This window comes from Triturus cristatus, chromosome 12 (assembly GCF_964204655.1).
Source record: "Triturus cristatus chromosome 12, aTriCri1.1, whole genome shotgun sequence".
Taxonomy (NCBI): Eukaryota; Metazoa; Chordata; class Amphibia; order Caudata; family Salamandridae; genus Triturus; species Triturus cristatus.
Genome location: NC_140595.1, coordinates 300,583,487 through 300,603,751, shown reverse-complemented (window position 1 = coordinate 300,603,751; position 20,265 = coordinate 300,583,487). Strand labels below are relative to the sequence as shown.

Here is a 20,265-nt window from a genome sequence, read left to right as displayed (position 1 = left end):
GCTTGGCAGTTCGGGCTGGACTGTTCCCATGGGGCACAGGGTCAAGACTGATTTGCATATGGCTGGGTTCAAACTGGAATGGCATGGTGAGCAAAAAAACAATGGATTTAGGCCCAGATCTCTGTACTGGGGTGAATGTATGACATTGTTCTGCATTCTGTCCATCAATTGTTGTTTTTGCATTTGTCACCCCGAGTGGGAAGGGTATGCTCAGACGTGAGTCCCGTGCTCTCCATGCCACTGGAATCAAGCTATGCTGGCTGACGAGGGCTGAAAGCCCGAAACCGGTCCTAGGATGCTTGTTTCCAGTCCAGGGAGGACCTGGCTTGGCAGTTCGGGCTGGACTGTTGCCATGGGGCACAGGGTCAAGACTGATTTGCATATGGCTGGGTTCAAACTGGAATGGCATGGTGAGCAAAAAAACGATGGATTTAGGCCCAGATCTCTGTACTGGGGTGAATGTATGACATTGTTCTGCATTCTGTCCATCAATTGTTGTTTTTGCATTTGTCACCCCGAGTGGGAAGGGTATGCTCAGACGTGAGTCCCGTGCTCTCCATGCCACTGGAATCAAGCTATCCTGGCTGACGAGGGCTGAAAGCCCGAAACCGGTCCTAGGATGCTTGTTTCCAGTCCAGGGAGGACCTGGCTTGGCAGTTCGGGCTGGACTGTTCCCATGGGGCACAGGGTCAAGACTGATTTGCATATGGCTGGGTTCAAACTGGAATGGCATGGTGAGCAAAAAAATGATGGATTTAGGCCCAGATCTCTGTACTGGGGTGAATGTATGACATTGTTCTGCATTCTGTCCATCAATTGTTGTTTTTGCATTTGTCACCCCGAGTGGGAAGGGTATGCTCAGACGTGAGTCCCGTGCTCTCCATGCCACTGGAATCAAGCTATCCTGGCTGACGAGGGCTGAAAGCCCGAAACCGGTCCTAGGATGCTTGTTTCCAGTCCAGGGAGGACCTGGCTTGGCAGTTCGGGCTGGACTGTTCCCATGGGGCACAGGGTCAAGACTGATTTGCATATGGCTGGGTTCAAACTGGAATGGCATGGTGAGCAAAAAAACGATGGATTTAGGCCCAGATCTCTGTACTGGGGTGAATGTATGACATTGTTCTGCATTCTGTCCATCAATTGTTGTTTTTGCATTTGTCACCCCGAGTGGGAAGGGTATGCTCAGACGTGAGTCCCGTGCTCTCCATGCCACTGGAATCAAGCTATCCTGGCTGACGAGGGCTGAAAGCCCGAAACCGGTCCTAGGATGCTTGTTTCCAGTCCAGGGAGGACCTGGCTTGGCAGTTCGGGCTGGACTGTTCCCATGGGGCACAGGGTCAAGACTGATTTGCATATGGCTGGGTTCAAACTGGAATGGCATGGTGAGCAAAAAAACGATGGATTTAGGCCCAGATCTCTGTACTGGGGTGAATGTATGACATTGTTCTGCATTCTGTCCATCAATTGTTGTTTTTGCATTTGCCCCGTTCAATCTCCAGGCATGAAGGTGTAAGCTCTGGAGGTGGGGGTGTAGAACCTGCCCCTCCGACTGCGAGAGGAGGTCTGCCCTCAGAGGGAGACGGAGCGGAGGGCACGAGGAGAGGTGGAGAAGATCTGTGTACCACACCCTTCTTGGCCAATCCGGGGCGATCAATATAACTTGGGCCCGGTCTTGGCGAGTCTTCCTCAGAACCCGAGGAATCAAGGGTATGGGAGGAAACGCGTAAAGGAGTCGTGAACCCCAACTCAACTGGAACGCGTCCCCCAACGCTCCCTGCAACGGATACTGGAGACTGCAGAATGACGGGCAGTGAGCGTTCTCGTGAGTGGCGAATAGATCCACACGAGGAGTCCCCCACGTCCGAAAGACGTGACGAACCACCTCTGGATGAAGCCTCCACTCGTGGTCGGCAGAGAACTGCCGACTGAGACTGTCCGCACGCACGTTCAGAACTCCGGCCAGATGATTTGCCATCAGACAAATCTGATGGTCCTGAGCCCAGGACCATAGACGGAAGGCCTCTCTGCATAGACAAAGAGACCCCACCCCTCCCTGTTTGTTTATATACCACATCGCGGTCGTGTTGTCCGTCAGGACTTGAACAGACCGACCGCGAAGGGAAGGGAGGAAGGCCTTGAGCGCCAAGCGTATCGCCCGCAATTCCAGAAGGTTGATGTGAAGCAACCTTTCCTCTGGAGACCAAAGACCCTTGATCTCCAGATCCCCCAGATGCGCACCCCACCCTAAAGTGGATGCATCCGTTATCACTGTGGCCACCGATGGAGGAAGATGAAAGGGCTTTCCTTGAGACAGATTGCCCTACACGCTCCACCAAGATAGATCCGCTGCAGCTTCTCTGGAGATCCTCACAGACTCCCTGAGATCCCCTTTGTGCTGATACCACTGCTTGCGGAGACACCACTGGAGCGCCCTCATGTGCCAACGTGCATGGTTGACCAACAGTATGCAGGAAGCGAACAGACCGAGCAGGCGAAGGACCTTCAGAACTGGAACAACCGCTCCGTTGTAAAACAAAGGAATCATTTCCTGTATGTTGAGAATCCTTTGAGGAGGAGGGAATGCCCGACACACAGTAGTGTCCAGTACCGCACCTATGAACAGGTTGCGCTGAGAGGGCACCATGTGAGATTTGGGCACATTGATCGAAAAACCCAATTTGTACAACAGCTGAGTTGTAACCTGCAGATGACGCAGCACCTTCTCCGACGACTCCGCCTTGATCAGCCAGTCGTCCAAATAAGGGAAAACCGAAATTCCCGATCTTCTGAGATGGGCTGCCACCACTGCCATCACCTGTGTGAAGACTCGAGGTGCCGAAGTAAGACCAAACGGGAGGACCGCATACTGATAATGCTGCGACCCTACCGTAAACCGGAGATACCTCCTGTGCGACTTCAGAATGGGAATGTGAAAATACGCATCCTGCAAGTCGAGCGACACCATCCAGTCCTCCTGATTCAGCGCCTGAAGAACCTGCGCAAGGGTGAGCATCTTGAACTTTTCCTGTTTCAGGTAAAAGTTCAGGATTCTGAGGTCTAATATCGGACGCAATCTGCCGTCCTTCTTCGGGATCAGAAAATACCGGGAGTAGCATCCCTGACCCCTCTCCTGCTCCGGAACCACCTCTATCGCACCTTTCTGAAACAACTTCAGGACTTCTTCCTGCAGGAGAAGACGGTGGTCCTCCGAGCAAGCACCCTGACAAGGAGGGTAATTTGGAGGGAATTCCCGAAAGGGAAGGGCGTGCCCATTTTCTACAAGATCCAGAACCCAGAGATCTGTAGTTACAGATTCCCAATCTTGCAGAAAATGGGTAAGCCGGCCCCCCACAGGACCAACATGATCCGGAATGCCGAATCTAGGGCTGTTTTGCGGTGGTGGGAGGGGCTGAGGAAGAGGAAGAGGAGGAGGAGAGTTGACGGCCACGTGAGCGACCTCTAAGTCTTCCTCTATATCCCTTGGAGCTTTGCTGCTGCTGCTGCTGCTGCTGCTGCTGGGCTGGTCTATAAGAACGAAAACTCGCCCTTCCAAAACCCCTGTACCTCTTGAAAGTACCTCTCGGCTGGGATTGAAGGCCCAACGACCTAGCCGTAGCCTTACTCTCTTTGAAGCGCTCGAGAGCAGCATCAGCCTTCTTCCCGAACAGACCAGACCCATCAAAAGGTAAGTCCAATAAAGTCGACTGGACATCCGAAGAGAATTCGGAGGACTTAAGCCATGCACCCCTCCTGGTGGCAACTGAAGACCCCATGACCCTGGCAACTGAGTCTGCTGTATCCAGGCCACTCTGTATAACCTGGCGAGCAGCCGCCTGGGCATCCGACAGTACCTCATTGAAGCCTGCTCTATCCTCCTCCGACAGCTTCGGTGCCAACTTTTTAGCTGAATCCATAAGCGCATGGATATAGCGCCCCAATAAACAAGTCGCATTAGAAGATTTTAATGCCATACTGGCTGATGAAAAGACCTTCTTGGCCGATTGGTCTACCTTCTTGGCCTCTCTGTCCCCTGGGACTTGAGGAAACGCACCTTTTGAACGTCCAGAACAAGCAGCCTGAACGACCAGGCTTTCAGGTGAAGGGTGTGATGACAAAAACTCAGGATCCCCTGGAGCCACCCTATATCTCCTTGCAACCACCTTGGACACCGCAGGAGCTGAAAAAGGCTTGCCACACATCCAACACAGGCTCCAATATTGCTTCATTAAAAGGCAACAGCGGCTCTGACACCGCAGTTGGAGAGTGCAACACCTCAGTCAAGATATTGGACTTGAACTCAACAGATGGCAATTGAAGGTCCAACAACTCTGCAGCCTTTCTGATTACAGCATGATAAGGAGCCGCGTCTTTAGAAGGTTCATCCGATGGAGGAGTGATCTCCCACTCCGGAGACAAATCCAACCCACTTGCCTCCTTCAACTCGTCAAACACCTCATCGGATTCGACCAATTCCCCCTCTTCAGCCTCATCCATAAGATAGCGCCTCTCCTCCAGCACTCTCTGCGCCTCCCTTCTGGAACGGATCCGCACCTGCGGCGTCGGCGGCGCCGTGATCGAATCCGACGGCGCCGGCAGAGGCGTCGAACGCGGATCAGCTGGAGCAGCCGGCATCGAACGAGGTCGAGTCGGCGCCGGTGAAGAGGGAAGCGGCGTCGATGTTCTCGGCGCCGGCATCTGCCAAGACGGCGTCGCTGGGAAGAAAGGCATAAACGGTGCTTGAGGATAAACCTGCGGCACTCCCAGATTAAAAGCCATCGGACCCATCGGACCCATAGGTGCACCAGAGGAATACATGGCCCGTGAGAACACCCCATACATCGCATTGAGATAATGCGAGGGGTCCTGACCTGGATTAGGGAAAGCCGGATACTGGTCAGGTAACACCGGACTCGGGCCTGCCGGCGCCGACGGTGGAACTTGCGGCGTCACAGACTCACCCGGAGCCTGATCATCCTCATCCTGGGCCGGAGTCGGAGACGGAGCCGAAGGACCTGCAGGATCTGGAGAAGCCATCGGCGCCAGAGAGGACGCCGGCACCGGCGAATCAGCCGGAGCCGGAGAAGACACAGGAGAAGAAGGAGCAAGAGGTGAAGCCGGGACAGGAGAAGGAGACACTGACTCCCTTCGACGCCGAGCAGGTGATTTAGACTTCGACGTCGAGGCCTTATGATGAGACGAATGCCTCCTCTTCTTCTTATGCTTCTTGCTCTTTGAAGCATGTCCCGAAGTCGACTTGGAAGCCGACCTCGACCTCGACCTCGACCTCGACCTGGATCTTCTTCTACCTCTTTTCTCCTTTTTCTTCATCCGGGCGATAAAAAGCTTTGCCTCTCTTTCCTTAAGAGCCTTCGAGCTCATCTTCCTGCAACACGAACATCCTTCAACATCGTGGTCCGATGACAAACACCAAACGCAGTCGTCGTGCGGGTCAGTGATGGACATGTGTTTGCCGCATTCACGGCAAGGCTTGAAACCAGACTTCCTTGCCGACATTCTCGAAGAAAGACAGAGAAACTTCGGAATAAACACAAAGTAACAGGAAAAGCCACCAGTAACGATTCCCGAAATCCGTTGGCGTCGTCGGCGCTTAAAAAAGGGAACTGACGTCATCACGCCGAGGAGGTCTTCTTATGGAGCCGGTGACGTCAGCGGAGTCGCGAGCGGAGCCGTGCCTCTGTGACGTCATCTTCGACCCCATCGGCGTGGACTGCTACAAAAGTTTCCGAATGTTGCTGGCGCAGGGGATATTCACAAGGTGAGGAATCCACTGGCAGATGTATCCATCAGAAGAATGTATATAATATCGCTTGGGGGTGGGCTGGTGTGCGTGGCTCCTGCTGCGGCTTATGTTGTCAGTGAGCAGCTTTAGAGGGACATAGGAGAGACAGGCAGCACTTTCTATGCCTGTGTGTGTTCGACTCTGAGATGTGTCAGCCTCCAGATCCGAGAGGAGCCAGTCTTTAAACAGGCATTTATCTCAAGAGTCAGGAGGGAGAGAGGTAACATTTATTCTTTTTGTGCATTTACGGTAATTATGCTGAAGTCAAGCCCCCATTGATCCCGCAGCTGCGCCAAAGGTATCACTAAGTGTGTTCGTAGGGCTCGGTATAACCACCGTATCAAGTGTTCGCCATTACCTATTAAGTAAAAGGAGTGTACAAATGTGTGTGTTGTGGGTTTTGTTCTGTTGGTCGACCAATGTAGTTTAAAGTATTGGGTGATATTTGCATGTATAAGGAACAACGGTTCGATAAACCCAGCTCATTTACGAAGTCTGTGTGGTTTGCTTTGTTTACATAGGTAACCACTTTTTTAAATAATTAAGTATAGATGACAATATATATATATATATATGTCTGGATGCCCCACCAGCTTCCTTCTTAGCCTCCTCTTCCAACTGATCTCTGCTTTCAAACATACACAGGATGGCATCTCTAACATTCCATACAAGGCAATCATTCAAGGCTGGGGAGCAGCACTTATCATGAAGGGCACAGATCAAGCAGATGCCTATGGTAGCAATTTTTAAAATAATTGTTTCCAAGACTATCATGAACCATACAAAATGTGTCATATGAAGTACCAGACCCTATTTCAGAAGAGTAGAGCAGATATATAATTTCTATGGAAGGCAGGGGTACAGAGAATAGCATTAATCAAACTATATATATTGAGATGGGTTTGATGTTAGAATTTATCTGCTCTATATAAGTACTTCTAGGACCTCTGCTACAGTTAGCAAACATTTATAGGTCTAAAGAGAAGCCAATGATGTGTTTAGAGAGGAACTGTGTGGGAAAGAAACACTGATACTGGCAGATGGAGGCTTGTTACATATTGCATATGATAGTATTTCTGTACTGATTGAATTGTTGTACATATTTATTTAGGTTAAGAGTGAAGGCACACATAAGATTTATAAAAGTATTATACTATTATTTCACTAGTACTCAGTTGCATACACAGAAAGTTATTGTTAGCTTAGTTCTTCCTATGTGGAAAGGGCTCAGGTAAACTTAAGATCAGACTAGAAAAAAAAGTGGCACTCCTGCTCGAGTTTCTGATAGATCAGTCCTGGTACGAGATCTTATACCCTTCGGGAGTGGCTGTGGCAATGTCCGTAGCGGATGCAGGGTTCAGCCAAGTTTTTGTGATGCAGAAGGCGTACAGGGTGTGGGTAGTGATAGTGTCCCAGATTTCTGTGGCGTGTTTTTCGAGAGAGCGTGTGCTGATCAGCACACACTTGATCTTTCCGGAGGAGTTGGCGTTGTCTTTTGTGGTGGGTGTGGGAGGTGCGGTGTGGTTGATAGGAGCCACGTGGGTGGTATCCTCTGTAGTGCAAGTGAAGCAGCAGTTCCAGCAGAATAAAGGGCCTTGATGGTCCTGAGGGAGACATGGGTGCAATTGTTGTCCTGGCGTCTGGGGTTCACAACACGAAGTTCATCTGAGGTGAAGTGGAGGTGGTTGCTGGGGGTTTGGGTACTGTCGCTTGGTGCGGTCCTTGCACTGAGTGAGGTCCATGCACACATTTTGTGTGCCCTCGGTGTGTGTCTGCTGCATGGTCACGCTGCGGTCTTCATGCCGTATGGAGACGGGGTGCTGGAGGGAGGGGGAGGGCGGGAGAGGTGGTGGCCCCCATGGGGGGGGGATAAAAGAATGAATGAGGGAGGAGCAGGAGGCAAGGAGCAGTTGAACTCTTACCCGTAGTGTAACAATGGGGGAGAGCAGTGCTGTGGGCAAGAGGCTGGCCCGGGGCAGAGGTAGGCTTGGCCTGCTCAGGGAATGGGTGGGCAGGCAGATACAGAAGGGCGCGCGAAATGGGACAGGCTGCCAGGGGCTGGGGGTGCACTGCAGAGAAGCTAGCAGCCGAGTAAGAGCAGGTGCCGGAGAGGCAGAGGGGCAGATGCTTAGTGCGGGCACAGATAGGGACGAGCGAGACGGCAATGAAGGTGGGTGGAATTACCTGAAAACTGCAGCAAAGGAGGGGTGGCCCAGCCTCCACCGGGCCTTGACGGGTCCATCCTTCGACCCGATGCATGAGGAGGCTCCCTATGTAATGGGGCAAAATAGCAAGAAAACATCATCAGATCACCTCCCAGTAGTGGAGGCTGCTGAGAGTTGTGGTCTGGGTGGAGGGTGATGCATATGGCTTGCTCTAAACTGGAATGGCATGGGGAGTAAAAAAACAATGGATTTAGGCCCAGATCTTTGTACTGGCGTGAATGTTTGACATTGTTTAGCATTCTGTCCATCGATTGTTCTCTTTGCATTTGTCACTCTGAGTGGGACAGGTATGCCTAGACATGGGTCCCGATATCCAGAAACCGGTACGAGGATGCTTGTTTTCCGTCCAGGCAGGACCTGGCCTGGCAGTTCGGGCTGGACTGTTCCCATGATGAGCAGGGTCAAGATTGATTTGTATATGGCTTGTTATAAACTGGAATGGCATGGGGAGCAAAAAAACTATAGATTTAGTCCCAGCTCTCTGTACTGGGGTGAATGTTTGACATTGTTCAGCATTCTGTCGATCAATTGTTCTTTTTACTCAAAAAGAACACAACAAAGCTCTCACACAAGTGTGTCATTTACTTGCGGATGCAGGTCTAACCTTGAATGCTGAAAAATGGAAGTTTCATAAAACAAAGCTGAAATTATTTGGTCATATCTTCTCTGATGGGCGCATGATACCCAATCCTGCCAAAGTACAAGCGTTCTCAACTGCTAGTTCCCCACAAGTTGTTTCCATGCTATGCTAATTTCTTGGCATGACTAGCTACTGTTCTAAATACATAGAGACCTTGCTACAGTCACTGCTCATTTGAGAGACTTAATGAATAAGAATGCTACATTTCATTGGTCACAAGAATGCAAAGAAAGCTTCAAGAAACTAAAACAAGCCATTGAAAATGCTACTGAAATGGCACACTTTGATCTGAAGCTGCACACCAAGGTTGTTGAAGCTAGCCCAGTAGGGTTAAGCTCTATACCTGCTCAGCACAGTGGGCACCAAAATGCACAAAGACATATTATGGCATATACAAGCAAGAGTTTATGCTTGTGATAGAGCGCAAATTGCTCTGGTGGTTGTAGAGATGCATTATAATCATGGGTAGTCCACACCCGCAATTAATCTTTTATCGAGTTAACGTTTGTGAAATTAGGTTGTGTACTGTAATAACGTGCAAGGTGAAGTGATAGACATATTTTTGTATAACGTGGAAAAATCTGTCTTGCGATTACATATGATTAGACTTAAATCATGATGTGAAGAATTGTACATGTGACTAATGAACGTTATAATTTGTTGCTAAGTAACACATTGATAAATGTGCTCAGCGATAATGATTACGCATGTATAATGCTTTATGAAATTAACATCCTGTGTTTTATGTTGGCTGAATTCTGTAGGCCTAATGTGTATTTCTCCCTGCTGCTCTCAAGTTAAAGTTGCTAGTAGAATTCATGTGTATGCAGAACTTGCTCCTTCTCACGTGTTCTGTTGCAGGTGGAGAAATGCATCTTTGTTAGTTAGAATAATGTCTTTGATTTAGGAGTTCGGCTTAGGGAGGAGAAGATACATTGAATTGTGATACTGATAATGTGGGATGTGTTCATTCTCACTGGAGAGAGCCTGGGACTCAAGGTCATTGAGCCAAGGCATGGTAGTAACACTGCCACATGAAAAGTTACATAGGAGGATGTGTCTTGTGTGGATGGAGTGATGTTATGTGGCATTGTGGGAAGTCTCGTACCAGTTTTGTGCTGCAGGTCGGGAAAGAGTCCGGGGACTTCTGCCTTGCCTTGAGGGGAGAGAGCATCTTAGAACGAGCTCTGTAGCTTAATGGTACTTGACCCATTCAATGTAAATTGTCTTCTTAGGAAGCACTTCACGAGCTGACACCTTTTCAGAACTTGTCTTTGGGAAATGCTAAGTAGGGATGTCACGTTAGTGGTAGTGTAAGGACAGACTAATGCTTTTTACTTATGATTCTTGTGATATTCTGTATCCTGATTCTCAAATTGGTTATTCTGCGTCTGCTACATTGTCTTAACTACACCCGTATGTTTGGCTTAGTATTAGTTCCAATGTATTTCTACACTCTCATTTTGAGGTGTTTGTATGTCCAGTTGTTCTTGGCCTTGTAATAACCTGCCTAACTTGGAATCGGGGGTCTGTGATTCTTCAGAGTCATGGTTTATTGGAAACGGAATGTATAATTGGCTAACGAAAATGTTCCCCCCTCCACACTTCCAAGCAGACATAAAGAGACATCGGCCAGGGGTTTCAGAGTAAGTCTAGAACATAGAACCAGGCTACTTCACTTGCTTACTCACAACCAGAAAAAGAAAGTTTAGCAGTGGTGTGGGCTTATAAACATTTCCATGTATTTCTGTACAGAAAACCTCTCACACTTGTGACAGACCATCGAGCATTGCTGACTGTCTTTGGCAATCCAAAAGCCAAGATGCTGCCCTCCATTGAACAATTGGGCCTGAGATTGTAAGAATACAACTACACAATTGTATATCATCCCGGATAAGATGAGAATCCTGCTGATTATTTTTCACAAGTGCCAGTGCAAGGTCATGGCCATCCTTCCAAGACAGTTGAAGCTTATGTAAACTTCACTGAGAAATTTAACACTCCTGCAGCCATTTCATTGGAACAAATTGTCACTGCCACAAGTATCCATAGTGACATGCTAATACTAAAAGACATTATTACCCATTAGTCTTGGATGCAGCACACTCGACCTCTCACCTGTGACATGGAATTTCAAAAGTTCAATAATTTTAAAGATGAACTGTCTGACAGTGAAGAAGGTGTAACAGAAGTGGCCCATGAAGGACATTGTGGAACAGTTACCACTAAACGAGATAGAGTATGATTTCCAAATCGCGATGAATGAGTTGAAAGAGAGTTGAAGGCTTATTATCTATGTAATTGCCTGTCTTCAAAAGTTACTTCACACACCCTCAACATGTCTGAGCTACCAAAGAATGTTTGAAAAAGAATTGATGTTGATCTCTTTGGTCCTCTTGACAATGGTCATCAACTGAACGTGGTAATTGATGAATTCTCCAGTTTTTCATTGGTTGAAGAACTCTCTTCTATCACTCGCGAACACATTTTGAGAGATTTGATGGCATCTTAGCGACATAGAGTCTTCCTCCCATTTTAAAGTCTTACAATGACCCACCTTTCAACAGTCGAGAATTCAAAGACTTTCTAAGTCACCTTAAAGTGAAGCATTAAAAAAGCACACCTCTGTGGCCACAAGCAAATGGTCTAGTTGAATGCTTTAGGTAGGAGTACACTTAAGTAAACTGTCCAGCATGCAACCCTTGAAAAGCTTGATCTTAAAACAACTTTGCATTCTACTCATCAAGCTTATCATTCGACCTCTTCTTTGACAACAGGTGAAAGCCCTGCTACCTTAATATTCAAGAGAGCCATGAGGACCAATTTACCTCAATGGACCAACCAAAGATTTCATACTGAGGAAGAAATTATTGCTAAAGACTTGGGTGGTAAAAGAAAGATGAAGACATATGCTGATAAACACAGGGGTGCCAAAGATCTTACTTTCACCAGAGGTGATCGAGTAGTTGTTCGGCAAACAAGAAGGTGCAAATCAGATGCTCCGTGTTGGACCTGTCAGCCTTAGGGTGATCTCCCCCTACATTTTTGCCCTTTTGCCTTCCATTTTTACCTTACATTTTGTTGGACTTAGGACTCTGGGTGCCTTACCACTGCTAAACAGTGCTGAGGTGCAGGTGCTCTCCCCTAAAACATTGTGACACTGGCATATCTGCCACAAGCCCCTGCTACTGAAGTGAGGCTGAACCTCCATAGGCTAACATTGGGGAACCCCCCTTCAGGGATAATTGCTGACTGGGACCTAATAAGTATGTCATGTTTGGTTTTGTTGGAATCTGGGCGGGGTACCCTTTCCAATGATATATGGGGTTTGTCCCTTTCCAATGATATATGGGGTTTGGGGACTACTACTCTAGAAATCCCACTTTTAGAAAGTGGACATTTTCCTGCCTACACTTAGTCTGGGCACCTCAGACTCCCCCCTCCCATCTACAAACTGATAGCTGGCTGGGCTGTGAGGTGGGAGTGGTGATTCACACATTCTCCCCTTGAATGGGATGTGAATGGCTGCCTACTGTAGCCTTAACGACCCTGCCTTTCGTCACTGTGACAGCCAGGTCAGGGAAGGCAGGTAACATCCCAGAACTCCCTGGACTCTTCCAGAAACCCCTGACCCCAGACCCTTCCAGAGACGTCTGCCCACTTCTAGTAACTAGACTGTAGGGTATAAAAGGGAGGGTCCTGGCCTCACATCTTTGTTACACTACTGGACCGGGAAGAATCTCTACTGGAGTGAGAACTGCTGCGTCAAGAGGATTGCCACTTGTGAGGAGGCTGACTGCTCCCAGGAACTGCTGCCCCAACTTGCTGAGCTGCCTACTGCCTGCTGATCCTGCCCTGCTGGGGAGAACTGGAAATAACACCCCCAGAGTGTCTCCACAATATTCATAAGAACTGCCTTTGGGACAACAATGTTTTCAAGGACTTGCCCCTGCAATGTTGTGCCTGCGTGTAGCCTCGCTGGCCCTGTGACTTCTCAAGAAACGGCCTCTGCAACACTGGGTGTGGGAAACCATCTATTTAATGTCCCCAAGGTCACCGTTGCCAGTGCGGACCAAGCGCAATATCTAAATCACCCCCGTGGTGCTGAGCGTGGGGTCTGCACTTTACTGGAAACCGGACTTAAACGCTGACCCCGAGATAACCGCCGTCGGCCTGGGAGCCTCTGGGACACTGTGCTCGTCACCGCCGCAAGCCCGAGTAAAGCAAGCTCATCTAAAGTGCTCCTCAAGTCACAGCCGCAGCCCGGGCGAAAAGTGCACCAGGACCGCTTTTAGAACTTCCCCCTGAAACCACCGCCGCGGGCCAGGAGCCTTGGGAACCCAGCACACGGCACCGCTGATGTCAGAGGTAGAGCCGCGGTGGGATTGGTGCCGGCGCCCGGTTGCCTGGCAACAAGGGGCTCGTCACGAAGAGGAAGCAGTGCCAAGTAAAGGAAACGTTAGGCGCCGCCAGGGAACCCAACCACGTTTCAGGGATCAGCTGCTGCCTCTGGTGTAATGCTGGACTTGCTGCGGGCAGGAGGCTGTGTGGACTACTGCCTTCTCGGTGATCGGAGGAACCTCGTGACTGTGCCAGGTAACGCTCGGAGCGGGGGGTCGGAATTCCCACGGGCGGGGCTGCTGAGGGACTGTTGAACACTCCCCCTGTGATTGAGCCTGCCCGGGACTACATTTACTCGGGCGCGGGCCGGCTCCCATGAACCTGCTGTTGGAACTGACTTGGTTTTAGGGCATTCTCGAGAGTGGGCCTGCCCGGAACTACTTGTACACACCTCTGGTGAGGGGGGGGGCTGGCTGACTGTGCCGATCCGATTGCGGGTTGGTCCTTTCGGAACTAGTAACACACAGGCTCAGAGATATTGCAAAATCGCCATCGCTTAAGGAACTGCTTTATTCTGGATGTAAAGAACTGTTCTACCAAGGTGGTACAGGCTCATAAAGACTGCGGGCAGTGTCTAATCTACTGCAGGTGGAAACTGTTTTTGGTTGCCCCAGGACTTCCCATCTAAGGGACAGCTACTACCAGGTATTGGTGGCGATCTCCTCAGAGACATTACCTATTGGAAACGTTATTACTGTACATGGAATATTCGTGCCATATTTTTGCATAATTTTTAGATAAAGATACCTTTTATTTTTATATAAAATCCGGTGTGGTGCACTTTTGTGAGTGTTTTTAGTGTGTCACTGTCGGTGTATGTTGCACAAATACTTTACACATTGCCTCTTAAGTTATGCCTACCTGCTCTGCACCAAGCTACCCTGTTGGAAGCGGTGGTCCCTACTTGGACTAGGGTACATACCCCGGCCAACTAGAGTCCCCGGTTCTAACACTCCCTTTGATGCTGAACCCTTTCAAGTTGTGACTAGTAAAGGACATGTGGAAACTGTCCATCATTCTGGAAAGTCAATTACGTCAGATTCCTCGTATTTCAAGCTGTTGTTTTGCCACTTGTTGATCCCTGAGGCTCCTGCAGAGGCTGGCTCCAAGAAGCTTGATGAGAATTCCCAGACTGTTGCTGTTCCAAAATCACAAGTGCCAGTCGTGGGCAGTCCCCTTGTCATTTACCAGTTTCCACTGACTCGATCTGTATGTGTAGCCAGAGCTCCATGACAACTAATTGAAGGTTGTGATCTAAATTGTAAAAAATTCAAAGAATTTATTTAACAAAAGGGAAGCTGTATTGTTGTGTGTGCATGCAAGTACGGTACTCTTTTGGTTGCTACAGGACTATATAGAACTGTGACTTCAGTGTGAGTGTGAAGTGTGAACGTTTGGTTTGGAATGTTGAGTTTGTTGTTACACGCAGACAAATAAAGACGTGTGTTACGCCAGCTCCGTGTGTGGTCTACTCATTTATAAGTAACCCTGGCTGGTAAGATGTGACAACCTTGCTCACAGCTCTGCTTGAGAGTCTAGTTTAACCTCACATGTATTGATGGTCTTTATGAAAGACAACTGGCACTCAAGTTTGAAACAAAGTTCACACAATGGTCAGTAAAGGTAGACAGCATAGTCCTGAGTACTCCGTCTGTATATTTAGAAATCGATGGGGTCGAATTTGGTTTCTTTCAAGATAAGGACCCTGGTAAACCCATACTTCTCAGAGCCAAATAGACCTTTTTGTTTAGCAGTGGAAAATGTTGAGGGCTGAACAAGAGTTATTAAGCTTCTTGGGCTTTAGCACACAAAGAAACTCTGGGAGGATTTTGGTGCCGCAAGGTGCATTGACATCATCAGACTGAAGTAAAAGTGGGAGTGGGTAGGTAATAACGTTTTTACTGAGGGTGCCCCGTTGCCTGGTGACCCTGAACACCCATCCCATATCAGACACCTGACAAGGATTCGTGTGTTCCCAGGCTTTGTTCCAGATCTGGGGAAGCCAGTACACTGGTCTGTTCTACAGCCATATTTGGGCCTCTATCTGTGCAAATCTATCTCCCGAAAGCAGCCTGCTTCAAAGAGCAGTGCTCTGGTAAGCTGAAAAGGTCTTGTATCCAGAGACAGGCACTGACTCCAGAATTCTCCTAGCCAAAATGACAAAGTGCTAAAGATCTAGTCATAAAAAACGTGTTTGTCTGAAGGGTTCTGCAGAGCCAGAGGACTCCGAGGCATTTTTCCGACCCAGTAGAAATCCATTCTCATCTGTGAGGTACTGGCAAGCACACAGCACACCTGCGCGGTTGTGGCGTGTTTTGCAAACCATTTTTGCCAAGAGGGATGAACATTTAGACCTTAACTACAAGTCGGTCTGAAGATTGAAAGAACTTTGAAAACGGTTTGGAACTTTTCTATTAAGTGTCCTTAGATGACAAATCAGCATCAAATTAAGGTAAATGACAGTCCATCAGCCCATCTGGCTTATGTAAAGCATTTCGGTGGTTGACTCCTTCCGTTCCAAAGAACAATCTGAATGGACAATTGGTCACAGATGAACATTTCAGTAAAAAAAAAAGGCTACGATTTGTTGCATCATGTTTCCTCGTTTGTGAATTTAAACTTTCTTATTAATCTAATTTTTGCTACAATTGTCGATCCCTTCATTCTAATTGTGTTGGGCTTAGACTTTTCAACCATGATTGTAATGTTGTCTGTCTGTGCTGTTACGCATGAAACGGTACAAAAGGGGGTGGTGATGGACGGAGCATCAGAACCAATCAAACACTCGCACCCAGTCAACAGATCTGGGTTTGATCCATCACCGTTCTTTAGCCCACTCTGCCACCCCAGTTCAGACATGGCCATATGCAAATCAGTCTGACCCTGTGCCTCATGGGAACAGTCCAGCCCGAACTGCCAAGCCATGCCTTTCCTGGACCGGAAACAAGCTTCCTAGGACCGGTTTCTGGCATTTCAGCCGTCTTCAGCCAGGCTTGCTTGAATCCAGTGGCAAAGTGAGCAAGGGACTCACGTCTGAGCATACCCTGCCAACTTATGGCGAACAAAGCGATACAAAAGGGGGTGGTGATGGACGGAGCATCAGAACCAATCAAACACTCACACCCAGTCATGAAACGACACATATTTATTCTTATTTACAGGTGAAATGAGGATTCCTTCTGAAACCCTATGTTCTACTGCACGATGGGAGAATAGCTCATTAGACCAGTTTCCACATTAATCATAGGCAGTAGCAATTCATACAAAAATCTAGGCTGTAGTTTAAGGGAGAGGTTAGGTGCTTTGAGCTAGGAGATATCCAGATAATTCAGGTACACTTAGATACTCTTGGGAGTTGCTACAGCTTAGGTTGAGCTTAGCAGACAGGCCTGGTGGTATAACCCCAGTCCTGAAGCCTCCAGGAGCAGTCCACAGTAAAAGGTCTCCAATAAATGGGACAGCTAAATCACAGAGAGCCAATGACAAGCGAAGGGAGAATTGGAATGTTGCAGGCTTTAATATATATATATATTTTTTAATTGTTTTTTTAATAACAACGCTCGAAAGACCATATCATACACAAGCATTACCTTTAGAACATCAGTATCAAACACGGAGAATTGATGACCATATAGCTATAAGTGAAAGAGAACAGCACTTTCGCCTTCTGACGCCCCGTTAATCCCCTTCCCCCAGCTCCCTGTAGTTTCACCACATTGTCCACACCTTTTCCCACTTTTTGGCACATCCCCTACTTTTATACACCCTCTATTCAGCTCTCTGACACCAGTCAAGATCTCGCTTCCAATTCTCTACCTGCGGGGGCAGGCTTTAATATTGAGGCTAGCATGTACCACCAGATGGCTTGGAACAACTTCGCAGGATGCTGGTACTTTAGAAGGAACCTCTCTATTACACCCACTCTTGGACAGCCCTGGAGAAGTCTGGATGTGAGTTAAGATGATGTTACATAATAAGTAAGCAAATGAAACAAGACATGATCCTGAACATGCTAACCCCATAGTCCAATAAGTAGAATGGACCTGGAGTTTATAAAGGCCCACACACAGTGAACAGAACATTTCAAGGAAGAGCCACTAACTGCAGAGGCATGGGCCTTATTATCCCAGTTGCTCCTGAAATGTGAAGCGATAATAACCAGAAAAGTGCTAGGAACGAAGGACTACAAAAACAAGAGTCGGCTTCAGAGTAATTGCTCCTGCATGTTGTTGGCGTAAGATTTTCATTTATGTATGCCTGATCTAGAGCACAATCTGAAGAAGGGCAGGGTCTCGCCTTCTAAATACATACATTGGAATTAAGATACTTAAATATAAAATTAAAAGTACAAAACATAACAACCTACCTTCCCCATTTCTTCCAAGTAGCAGTCTATGTAGTCCCTAGGCTTTCCAGGGATAAATGTATTCGTATGCTCTTCCTGAATACTCCTCAAGAATGCATTGACTGTCTCTGCCTTTTCCAAAATCGTTTTATGAGGTAAAGGAAGTCTTCTTACCAGAGGGATTGCATTGTAGATCTACAACAGATGAGACAGAAAAGAGAGCTAACAATAAATGCTGAACTGAAAGCCAAAAATACTTTTGACTGTGAATCATCCTCCCCTCGACATTGCTTCAGGAATTGGGGCGCCCGGAGAAGTATGGCATCTGTTTTTGTAAATCAGTGGGTAAATAGTTTGATGACTTTAAAGGGCTTAATGAGTTATGTTATATGACTTAAGCAGTGCTCCCAAAGGGATGTGAAATAAGAGGCATATTTAAGAAACCCCACATGAGCTATAAACCTTATAAATAAGGGAAACCTTGTAAATATGGGAAAAGAATAACCAAATCAGCAAGCAACAACATATTTAATAGTTTAAATGCCAACATTATCTAGAGCCATATTAAATAAAACACTAGACTAGGTAAAGTTAAAAGTACATTTGAACGCTTGCTATTGCTACCATTTGAGAGTCAAGTTTTCAAAGGGTGATTGATAACTTGTTTTTTCAAATTTAATGAAATAGTGTGTTGGGACCATTTACATCCCATAAGTGACACTGTTCGATTGGTTGTGTCATCCCTGTGTCACAACTTCAGTTGCAGGATGGAAAGAAAAAGGATACCCTATGACACTGGTTCATAATCCATTTTATAGTTTGTTTTCTTTGCTTTGGAAGGGCTCAGTCCTGGCAGGCCATTGTCCACTTAAAGTGCTGCAGTTGAGCTTGACTCAAGTACCCATTGATGACCATAGAAATTATTTAGGAAGGTTGTGTGGGTTCATTGGATTTTATTTTGAATATGATTACAGCTGCTTTTAGCTGATCAATATAGAGGACATTATTTTAGTCCAATAGTCTGCTTAGATAAGAATTATAGTAAGGATTTGTTTTTAAATAGTATTTCATGTTTAAGTGTTGTAAATAGGGGGCAGGAGCAGTTGCATAAAAGCGAGCTCCGTCCTAATGCCACAGTAGTCCTGTGATTTTAGCTGTTTTTGTCCCCCCACCCCTCTGGGGACACCGGAACGTGAGGCCCCTACATCCATGGGCAGACTGGCCTTTTACTCCATCTGACATTTCCCTGGTGGGCTGGAACCAATGGACACCGGTTTTGAAATACTATCCTGCCTCTGCGACTGTGATGACTGTGCGACCTTCAACGAGCAATGCATGCTGTCGTACATGTTACCTGTTCAAGCAAAAAAGGCTTGGGTCCTTTATACTACCTGGACTGGACCACTATAATAAATATATAACATACAAGATGTCCAGATAGAACATTCACAACACGTGAATGAGTGAACGCAACCTTAGACGACAATTCCAAGGTCCGCGTGATTTATTTCACTTTTCTTTTAGCTTTTTTAAAAAAACGAGATTATGCCATTATTTTCATGTCATAGGTCGGGCAACACTTTGTTTCGATTAACATTTTCGTATAGTGTTCACTTACACAGAAATCGTACATAAACCAATTATAATACAACACAGTGAAAAACAATAAAACAGTAATATATAATGCAATACAAGCGACCAGTTCTTTCTTCAAATTCCATAGGCAGACAATGAAACGTTCCTTAACAAAGGCTTCTGCCTACTGTCCTGCCTGTGTCAAACGCTATGGGATTTCAAATTTTGAAGGGTGTAATCTGTGTGGGGAAAGAAGAATGTATAATATTCCCTAGTGGCACTCCCTGTGTATCTTAACCCATTAGCTGGAGTCAACGCTTTTCGAACCTCATCTTGCTGGGGGGTTCTCCTTAGGACTAGGACTTGGTCGTACATGTTAAGGCACCATATTTCTGCAGCATGGCAAGCTGCGGCAATATCTAAAGACACAAAACGGCTGTGCTACACTCAAACAGTCAACTTCATTTGCAGGCAAATGGAGACACGCCGATGGACAGTCACATGACTACAATGTCATGTGAATGCTGCCGCCGCCGTCCCAGGTGGAGTCTCAGCAGCAGGGTTGTGATAAATGAATGGTGCATTAACCCCAGAGGGTCGGGCCACGTGACTGACACTCCTTACCTGATTAAAATATACACTTAGAGTTAGTACTGCAGTAACACACTCCAGAGCAGCGCGGGGGCACATGCTGCTTGCTCAATTAAGAGTGCTTGGCGGCACTCTCGTCCCACTTGTGTCTGTCTGCCTCCACGCAGGTGGTGCACGGAGGCACTATAAATGCATGACTTTGCATTTTAGTGCAGTGATGCGGACCACCACCCTAAATGCGTTAGTCTAACACCTGATGCGTGGTACTTGGCAGGACTGGACTGTGTACTACTCCACCCCCTATTATCCTGAGGGAAATTTGCTAGAGGAAAGGAAAAATCGTGACTTAATGCAGTCTTTAACAGCTAGGGTATTAGGCTCAGGTCTTAGTTGGATTACCACCTGTATGGAGTAGAGAGAGCCTCAAATAATCTGCCAAGAAGATCCTTGGGTGATCAGACTTTGTATGAGGTCCTGTTTAGGGTCAAGATGTCAGTTCCAGACTTTGACAATCCTAGTAAACTGGGGCGGAAACACCTTTTGATAGCAGTGAATGACTGTTCTACAGGAACTGAAAGACTTCCGGTATGAGCAAAGCAATGAGCTTGAGAAACAATCTGCCACTAGCGGAGTACATTTTTTATAACATACATTTTACCTCTGACACCATTGCCATAATTTGTTTCTT

General features: G+C 47.2%; 1 protein-coding gene across 1 annotated transcript in view; it reads right to left on the bottom strand.

Annotated features, from left to right (window-relative positions):
* LOC146775926 (cytochrome P450 2C23-like) overlaps positions 1–20,265 on the bottom strand; it is a 768,862-nt gene that overhangs the window by 540,736 nt on the left and 207,861 nt on the right. Inside the window, exon 5 of the mRNA XM_085639573.1 lies at positions 17,433–17,606. Within this exon, the coding sequence (XP_085495699.1) occupies positions 17,433–17,606 (174 nt within the window). The remainder of the gene's footprint in view (positions 1–17,432; positions 17,607–20,265) is intronic.